General features: G+C 42.6%; 1 protein-coding gene across 2 annotated transcripts; it reads right to left on the bottom strand.

Moving 5' to 3' along the window:
• Positions 1–295: 295 nt before the first annotated feature.
• LOC121539591 (zinc finger C4H2 domain-containing protein) lies at positions 296–9955 on the bottom strand. 2 transcript variants are annotated; one of them, XM_041848212.1, is made up of 5 exons: positions 9789–9955; positions 8557–8728; positions 1386–1558; positions 1094–1283; positions 296–948 (listed from the first exon to the last, which is right to left on the bottom strand). In XM_041848212.1, exons 1-5 carry the CDS (start codon positions 9839–9841, stop codon positions 835–837), a joined length of 702 nt encoding a protein of 233 aa, XP_041704146.1. In that variant the 5' UTR covers positions 9842–9955; the 3' UTR covers positions 296–834. The 2 variants fall into 2 exon arrangements, with proteins under 2 accessions (XP_041704146.1, XP_041704153.1); XM_041848219.1 differs by having other exon boundaries at positions 1121–1283.
• Between the last annotated feature and the right edge of the window lie 319 nt (positions 9956–10274).

Genomic DNA, 10274 nt, shown 5'->3' with positions numbered 1-10274 from the left:
GAGACAGAACAGGAATCTGGATGTACCCTGCCAACAGAATGTCAATGAAGGGTTATCTTGAAGGCCCAGAATGTTAACTTGACGACTTCTTGACGACAGTACAAGAACTGAGCTAAAGGTACCTTCGTACTGGCGCTAACACCGTGCGGACATATCTGAAATATTCCCTATGTAGTGCACTACTTCTGGTCAGAGACCTATGTGTGACCCAGCCTGTGACCAACAGTGAGTGTCATTGATCATCTGTATTATAATGAGTTTCATCTTAAAGTCTAGAAGAAAAGACAATTCCAACTGCAGTACAAAATACATTTATTTTTGTATTCTTGTATTAAAGTTTCACATACAACACTGTTAAAAGCAAATAAGCATCATGGTTTTCTCAGTCCTTGACCGTCCCTTATGCCTTAAGTAAACATTAGAACAACTTCCTGGGTTATACACTCCAACGATGAACCCACTTTCATATCATCACAAACAGTTACAACACAGTCATTATAGTTCAGCCATGGAAAGTGTTCATGTTAAATACAGAGTAACAAGTAAATGCAGTCCGTTTGACATTTCTACTGCCAGAACCAATCACAACATGGGTACAGTTACAGTATAATGGTTTTGATTTAACATGGTTAGTGTCTATCAAACGTTAAGGTTAACAATTACATTAAAACACTCTAGCACTGTTACATAGAAAACACTTAGGATAATGACGATTACACTAAACGTAGGTTCCACGGCATGGGGAAAGGTTATGAAAACATGTGTTACTGAATTCCAGTGGTGAAATGTAGCAATATGAGGTGGTAGTAGGAGAGTGCGTCTGTATCTGTGTATCTACTCGTCAGGCTTCCTCTTGGGTTTCTTGGGGTTGCGGGAGCGACTCTTGGCCTTACACAGTGGACAGATAGGAGCGTTACGATGGATCTGCTGGTGGCATGACAGACAGGCCTGGGGAGAGAACCGAGGTGACAGAGAGAACAAAGATGTTATAGTGGGTCATTACTATGTAGATACACATACGTCAGTACAGTGTCATTATTGTGTTGGTACACAGACAGGGGAGAGGAGTGTGTATGTGTGTGTGTGTGTGTACCTTCATAGGAGGGTGTGTACTGTGTACCTTCATGGGAGGGGGCTGTTGCCTGAAGGTGGCGGTCTGGCGGGCATCTTGCTTCCGGGAGACCTGGAGCTGTTGGGCCGCGGCAGCTGCTGCTGCAAGGGATTCTGGGATGGTGGGCTCATGAGGCTCCTTCTGCCACTCAGCCTTCTGCTTCTCAAAGTAACTATGGCAACAGAGATAGAGGATAGCACAGATAACAAGTTGATGTGTGTGTGTGAGTGCCTGTGTGACCGTGTGTGTGTGTGTATAATATGTGTGTACTGACTCCAGAGAGAGTTTCTCCTCCTCTTCGTTGAGGTTGGGTAGTCTGTGCAGGCCCAGGGTCATCCTCAGGGCGTCTACATGTTCCTTCAGGGGTTTGTACTCATCGTGAAGCCTCCGTGTCGTCTCCAGCAGCTTATTCAGGTCGTTCTCCGACTGCTTTATAGTGCTCTCCATCTGGGGAGGAGAAGGAGAGAGAGAAGGGGAGAGAGAAGGGGAAAGAGAAGGAGAGAGAGGACAGGAGAAGGGGAAAGAGAAGGAGAGAGAGAAGGGGAGAGAGAAGGGGAGAGAGAAGGACAGGAGAAGGGGAGAGAGAAGGAGAGAGAGAAGGACAGGAGAAGGGGAGAGAGAAGGAGAGAGAGAAGGACAGGAGAAGGGGAGAGAGAAGGAGAGAGAATGACAGGAGAAGGGGAGAGAGAAGGACAGGAGAAGGAGAGAGAGAAGGAGAAGGAGAGAGAGACGACAGGAGAAGGAGAGAGAGAAGACAGGAGAAGGAGAGAGGACAGGAGAAGGGGAGAGAGAAGGAGAGAGGACAGGAGAAGGAGAGAGAGAAGGAGAGAGGACAGGAGAAGGAGAGAGAGAGAAGGAGAGAGGACAGGAGAAGAGGAGAGAGAAGGGCAGAAGGAGAGAGGACAGGAGAAGGAGAGAGGACAGGAGTAGGAGAGAAGACAGGAGAAGGGGAGAGAAGGACAGGAGAAGGACAGGAAAAGGAGAGAGAAGGACAGGAGAAGGACAGGAGAAGGAGAGAGAGAAGGGGAGAGAGGACAGGAGAAGGAGAGAGAGAAGGAGAGAGAGAAGGGGCGAGAGATACAGAAAAAATAATAAACGATTAAAGGGTAACTCTCAACCCCAATTTCAGCCTTTGCCCAATCCCTTCACATAAAAAAAAAAATGCATTCAGGTGAGAAGTTGTGGGTGGCGGGAATTGCTCATAAATATTCATTTTGGGGGTGGGTAAACATAGTTGTACCTGATCCCAACACTTTCTCACTAAAGCATATTTACCAGAAGTCCACTGGCATGCTGATAATAAAAGAATGTGCATCGCGAGCAATCACAGCTCTGGACAGTTAGCTGACAGTGGTGAGGTGCCGAGTTCCTGACATCTATCACCACTTGCGGCGTAAGTTTGAATTCCCCATGGGGCGCAAAAGAAATCGTTGAATTGTGGACTCACATTTATTGCGGTATTGTGTTGGGAAGAAAAGTGCAGTCATTACCTTGAACATGAAGACTAGGGGCTCAATTCAATCCAACCCGCATTGCAGTATTTACGCAGTTGCTCTTTTTCCTATGGTCAAATTAACTCACAGATTGGTCTTGGTTACTGTATAAAAACCTACAACTACTACCAGGGCGACCCCTCTCACAGGTATGCTTTCACTTTTTTTTTTTATTAGAAGTGTGTGGGCACGGGATGAATATTGTAAAAAAAAAAAAAAGGATTTGAAAAAATATATACAGTGGGGAAAAAAAGTATTTAGTCAGCCACCAATTGTGCAAGTTCTCCCACTTAAAAAGATGAGAGAGACCTGTAATTTTCATCATAGGTACACGTCAACTATGACAGACAAAATGAGAAAAAAAAATCCAGAAAATCACATTGTAGGATTTCTAATGAATTTATTTGCAAATTATGGTGGAAAATAAGTTTTTGGTCAATAACAAAAGTTTCTCAATACTTTGGTATATACCATTTAATGGCAATGACACAGGTCAAACGTTTTCTGTAAGTCTTCACAAGGTTTTCACACACTGTTGCTGGTATTTTGGCCCATTCCTCCATGCAGATCTCCTCTAGAGCAGTGATGTTTTGGGGCTGTCGCTGGGCAACACGGACTTTCAACTCCCTCCAAAGATTTTCTATGGGGTTGAGATCTGGAGACTGGCTAGGCCACTCCAGGACCTTGAAATGCTTCTTACGAAGCCACTCCTTCGTTGCCCGGGCGGTGTGTTAGGGATCATTGTCATGCTGAAAGACCCAGCCACGTTTCATCCTCAATGCCCTTGCTGATGGAAGGAGGTTTTCACTCAAAATCTCACGATACATGGCCCCATTCATTCTTTCCTTTACACGGATCAGTCGTCCTGGTCCCTTTGCAGAAAAACAGCCCCAAAGCATGATGTTTCCACCCCCATGCTTCACAGTAGGTATGGTGTTCTTTGGATGCAACTCAGCATTCTTTGTCCTCCAAACACGACGAGTTGAGTTTTCACCAAAAAGTTATATTTTGGTTTCATCTGACCATATGACATTCTCCCAATCCTCTTCTGGATCATCCAAATGCACTCTAGCAAACTTCAGACGGGCCTGGACATGTACTGGCTTAAGCAGGGGGACACGTCTCGCACTGCAGGATTTGAGTCCCTGGCGGCGTAGTGTGTTACTGATGGTAGGCTTTGTTACTTTGGTCCCAGCTCTCTGCAGGTCATTCACTAGGTCCCCCCCGTGTGGTTCTGGGATTTTTGCTCACCGTTCTTGTGATCATTTTGACCCCACGGGGTGAGATCGTGCGTGGAGCCCCAGATCGAGGGAGATTATCAGTGGTCTTGTATGTCTTCCATTTCCTAATAATTGCTCCCACAGTTGATTTCTTCAAACCAAGCTGCTTACCTATTGCAGATTCAGTCTTCCCAGCCTGGTGCAGGTCTACAATTTTGTTTCTGGTGTCCTTTGACAGCTCTTTGGTCTTGGCCATAGTGGAGTTTGGAGTGTGACTGTTTGAGGTTGTGGACAGGTGTCTTTTATACTGATAACAAGTTCAAACAGGTGCCATTAATACAGGTAACGAGTGGAGGACAGAGGAGCCTCTTAAAGAAGAAGTTACAGGTCTGTGAGAGCCAGAAATCTTGCTTGTTTGTAGGTGACCAAATACTTATTTTCCACCATAATTTGCAAATAAATTCATAAAAAATCCTACAATGTGATTTTCTAGATAATTTTTTCTAAATTTGTCTGTCATAGTTGACGTGTACCTATGATGAAAATTACAGGCCTCTCTCATCTTTTTAAGTGGGAGAACTTGCACAATTGGTGGCTGACTAAATACTTTTTCCCCCCACTGTATATACATACCTGCCCCATGTGGGATTAGAACCCACAACCATTAAACTATGAGCCAATTGTCTTAGCAGACTATTGCACCACTAATCAGTTGTAGCAGTTAGGAAAAGAACACAAGTTGATATGACCACTATTGTCATCTATTTCTTGTTGCGATGAATGTAGCCACGAATATAAATGTATAATCCTCATAGACTACATGTTTTTTTTCTTCCTAAAAGCACATAGTTGTGTATAAAACGGTAAACCAAAATGTAGAATTTGGTCATATGCAAAAATTTGCCTTACTGCCTTTTGAATTTTGTGTAACGTCAGTAGTCAAGGAAGCATCATGCAAAATATATTGGCACACTCCACTTACCAACACCATTGCCAAATAAGGTGCGCTGTCACCTGCTTTTATAGTAAGCCTTGAAGTGGTATCACCCAGCACATCTATAAGGGAGTGTATTTCATACCGAACCCCTCCCTTGAGATGACGTAGAGCAGGGGTGTCAAACGTACGGCCCGCGGGCCGGATCAGGCCCGCAAACGGGTTTAATCCGGCCCGCGAGATGATTTTGAAAAAAAAAAGTATAAAGTATAAAAATGCGCTGCAATTTTTCAATAAAATAAACTGCTGTTCCAATTGCGTCCACTGGATGGCGCAATGAAATTGTGTTAAGCAAGCAAACTGTTTATACCGGGGCAGAGCAAGTAGGTCAAGCACGTGCAGCCAATGAGCTACTTTGTTTTGCCCGCGATATTTATTACGGCTTCTACTTTTAACATTATGTGCTTTGGCACCCTCATTGCCCCACATGTCTCTGTCAAAAAAGAGAAAAGTGGACGCAGAGTGCAGAGTGTTCCAAGAAAAATGGTCATCCTATTTATTCACGGAATTGAATGGGAAAGCTGTATGTTTGGTGTGTTCAGAGCATGTTGCAGTGCTGAAAGAATATAACCTTCGTCGCCACTATGTGAGTCTTCATGCCGACAAATATGACAACTTCAAGGACAGCGGAGAAGAGAGAAGGTGAATGAACTGTTGGCGGGTCTGAAGAAACAGCAGTCTGTGTTTACTCACAGCCGAGACATCAGTGACGCTGCAGTGAAAGCTAGCTACCTCATTGCTAATGAAATCGCAGTGGCTTCAAAACCATTTAGTGAGGGTGAATTTGTAAAAACATGCATGATGAAGGCAGCGGAGATTGTGTGCCCTGAAAAGCGGCAGGCTTTTGCAAATATCAGCCTGACAAGAAACACAGTTGCAGACAGGATTTCCGATCTTTCAGTGGATTTGGACAGCCAGTTGAAGCAAAAAGTAAAGTCATTTATTGCGTTTTCGGTTGCAATTGATGAAAGCACGGACATTACAGATGTTGCACAACTGGCCATTTTCATCCGCGGAGTTGATGACACATTGACCGTCACCGAGGAGTTCGTGGAGTTGGTGCCGATGACAGATACAACGACAGCAGCTGATATTTTTACCGCACTCGTCGGCGCGCTGGACAGGGTCGGAGTGGACTGGTCCCACGCTGTCAGCCTGGCTACAGATGGTGCGCCCTCAATGATCGGGAAAAAAGCAGGCGTTGTGACAAAGTTCAGAGAGAAAGTGCAATCTGCAAATGGAGGACGTGATTTTTTGACTTTTCACTGTATTTTGCACCAGGAGGCTTTGTGTTGCAAGTCATTAAAGATGGATAACGTCATGAAGGTGGTCATCCAAACTGTTAATTTCATCCGATCCAGAAGCCTGAATCACCGTCAGTTTGACAGCCTTCTCAGAGAGAAAGACCACATCTATGACCTGCCATACCACACTGAGGTAAGATGGTTAAGCCGAGGTGCTGTGCTGAGGCGTTTCTTTGATTTACGAGAAGAAATTGAACAGTTCATGGAAGAAAAGGGCAAACCAGTGTTAGAATTTCATTCCGCAGAATGGATGCAGGACCTTGCATTTATGGTGGATGTTACAGAGCACCTGAATAACTTGAACAAACAGCTGCAAGGGCGCAACAAAGTTGTCACGCAGTATTATGACAGCATACGTTCTTTCAAGTTGAAGCTGTCATTGTGGGAGACGCAACTTGCCGGTGGTGATGCAGCTCACTTCCCCTGTCTGAAAAATGTGTGCGCGACCCAACATGTGGCAGACATGAAGCGGTTCAAAGATAAAATAACGGGACTGTTAAGGGAGTTTGAGCAACGCTTTCAGATTTATGTTTATGTTTTTATGTTGATGTGCTATTGTTTTTAATTGATTTTATTTGTATATTTAACCTATTCTTGACTCTGTGGTTCTTGCACTTGTTTGGGGAACAGGATTTCATTATTTTTATCTACATTTCTGCCTGAGAAATGACACCCTGATATAGTTCTGTGATCTGTGATATACTTCTGTGAATCACTGAGGCATTGTGTGTTTGTGTGTTCTTTGTCCTCAGAACTTTCAAATAACTTGAGGTGTTTTATGATTAATAGTGATGTTGTGCTTTTGGACACTGTCCTCAGGCTCCAGCTTTATGTTTATATGTTTTTATGTTGATGTGCTATTGTTTTTAATTGATTTTATTTTATTTGTATATTTAACCTATTCTTGACTGTGGTTCTTGCACTTGTTTGGGGAACAGGATTTCATTATTTCTATCTACATTTCTGCCTGAGAAATGACACCCTGATATAGTTCTGTGATCTGTGAAACAGTTCTGTTAATCACTGAGGCATTGTGTGTTTGTGTGTTCTTTTTCTTTAGAATTTTCAAATAAACTTGACGTGTTTTATGATTAATAGTGATGTTGTGCTTGTACTATTTTGGACACACTGTCCTCAGGCTCCAGCTTTATGTTGTATGTTGATCGTATTAAAACAAAGAAAACAATCTGAAGTTGTTGTTTTTAAGTTATATATACACCATGATTTTTCCGGTCCGGCCCACTTGGGAATAGATTTTCCTCCATGTGGCCCCTGAGCTAAAATGAGTTTGACACCCCTGACGTAGAGGAACCTTCTCAAGGTGCCTCTACATCACGATTTCAATGGTAGAGTTGAACCGCTAGGGGCAGAAAGAGATTTACTACTAAAAGACCAAAATACAAAACATTATGAACACCTGCTCTTTCCATGACGTAGACTGACCAGGTGAAACCAGTTGAAAGCTATGATCCCTTGTTGATGTCGCTTGTTAAATCCACTTCAATCAGAGTAGATGAAGGGGAGGAAACAGGTTAAAGAAGGATTTTTAAGCCTTGAGACAATTGAGATATGAATTGTGTATGTGTGCCATTCAGAGGTTGAATGGGCAAGACAAAAGATTTAAGTGTCTTTGAATCGGGTATGGTAGTAGGTGCCAGGTGCACCAGTTTGTGTCAAGACTTGCAACGCTGTTGGGTTTTTCACGCTCAACAGTTTCCCATGTGTATAAAGAATGGTTCACCACCCAAAGGACATCTAGCCAACTTGACACAACTGTGGGAAGCTTCGGCGTCAACATGACCCAGCATCCCTGTGGAACGCTTGACAACTTGTAATGTCCATGCCCCGACGAACTGAGACTGTTCTGAGGGTAAAAGGGTGCAACTCAATATTAGGAAGGTGTTCTTAATGTTTTGTACACTCAGTGTATATCATTTTGCACCGATCTGTCAAAATGAAGACCAGAATTGATGTGTTTTACTACAACTAAGCCTAAAACATCTGTTTTTTTTATGAAAAAATAGTTTTTTGATGAAAGTTACTCTTTAAAATCTGTGCATTCAGAAGTCGAATAGTGGTTTCTGTCTGCCTCTCACTCACACGCTCTCTCTTTTTTCTCTCTATCTCTCTCTCTCCTTCTCTCGCTCTCTCTCTTTATCTATCTCTCTCTTTATCTCTCTCTCTCTCTTTATTTCTATCTGTCTCTCTCTCTCTCTCTCTCTTTATTGCTCTCTCTCTTTATCTCTCTCTCTCTATATTTCTCTCTCTTTCTCTCTCTTTTTCTATCTGTCTCTCTCTCTCTATCTCTCTCTCTTTATCTCTCTCTCTCTTTATTTATATCTGTCTCTCTCTCTCTCTGTCTCTCTCTCTCTATCTCTCTCTCTTTATTTCTATCTGTCTCTCTCTCTCTCTCTCTTTATCTCTCTCTACCCACCACGTTGATATCAGCGTGTATGAGTCGTAGCTCCTCTACATGGGCCATCTTCTCCTGCAGTAGGAGGTCCATCTCCTGTTTGTATTCCTTCAGATGTTTCTCCTCAGACTCCAGGGACTCAAACTCTGACTTCAGACGAGTCTTGATCTTCTGCATCTGTACCGTCTTATTCCTGAAATGACAGAAAACACAGTTTAACCAATGCATCACTACTTAGTTTTCACTGTACAGCACTAGTTACCAATGTAACACAGTAGGTCCTTTACAAATGCACTAGTAGTTAGTTACCAATGCACTAGTTACCAATTATACAACATTAGGTAGTTACCTATCACTGGGCTATTTACAAATGCACATATTCCTTTGATTACAGGGCAGAGGGCACAAAGACAACATTCTGTCAGTTCAACTTCACATCACTCAATCATGCTTCAGAAACCAATTGCCCTAAGGCATTTTCTATTGTTTTTAATTTATTTATCCAGGTTAGTCTCTTCAGATAAAAATCTATTTTTCAAGAGAGACCAAAACCAAGACATCATAGTGTATTATTGTGTTGCTGTTGCAATAAATTAGTGTATTGAGAAATAAGGAGAGATAATATTTGTCACGCAAATAAATAAGTAATATAATGCATGCATATCCGAAATAGAGATGGTAGTGTACCATATGCCATTGTTATAACTGGTTTAATTATTGTCCAGACATCTTTTTATCTACTGATGTTACTGACGCCAAGCTATACAGCGGCACATCTGTTCAACAATGTGAAAATGTGTAACTGGTTCCGCCTGAATGAATTCAAGACATTGGGGGAACCGGACCACCAACCATGGTTCGCCAATTATTAGCTACCTGGCTAATGACAGAAAGCTAGCTAAGTAGCCAGCCAGCCGCTAATCTGGCAATGCACTTCGCATCTAGATTTTTGTTGATGCAAACAGCTGGATTGATTATGCATAATGCATAACTAGCAACCTATTCTGTAACGTGCAAAACAAAAGCGAGAGTTTCTTTGCAGTTCCTTCAAGAACAATAGAACGGTCACCACTGCTGGCTAACCTTGCTCGAGGCTATGTCGTCACATATAGCTAGCTTCCTCGCTCAATAACAAAGCCAAGACGCTAATATTAGCTGGCTAACCACTTCTTCTCGCTGCTCTTTTCCTGAACCATCCAGCTACCTGATTTACCAGATGTGGTTTCTTTGAAGAAGAATAAAAAAATCCTTACCGTATTTCCATAATGTTTTCTAGTTTGCACATGATCTCTTGTTCGTCCCCCATGGTTTTGTCTTTAGACCCTGATAAATGAGATTTTAATGGAAGGACAGGGTGGTCTGCCAGCTAGCTAATAAAACACAATACCGTCAACCGTGACATTCGCTGTGAAGACCCACGCATGCGCGGGGGAAACCAGTGGCTACGTGTACTGTACTCCAGTGACCCCCGCTGGAAACCGTTACATTGTTTCAGAGCCAGACAGACGCTCTCTGATAAAACCGGTTACATTGTTGTTGTAACATTGTAATAGAAACGGTTGCATTGTTTCAATGTAATCCTCTTGATAATGATGCAAACTGTCTACACTCTACATTACCCATTGGGTAAAGTTTATAGTAGATTTCTTATTGTGTTTCAATTCTTTCTTTTAACAAAATAACAATTACATGTTGTATTAAAAAATAACAATGAAAGAGACATACATGGACTTTTACAA

The sequence above is a fragment of the Coregonus clupeaformis genome, chromosome 35, assembly GCF_020615455.1.
Source record: "Coregonus clupeaformis isolate EN_2021a chromosome 35, ASM2061545v1, whole genome shotgun sequence".
Taxonomy (NCBI): Eukaryota; Metazoa; Chordata; class Actinopteri; order Salmoniformes; family Salmonidae; genus Coregonus; species Coregonus clupeaformis.
Note: the sequence above shows the minus strand (reverse complement) of the source record. Positions and strands in the feature narration are given on the sequence as shown.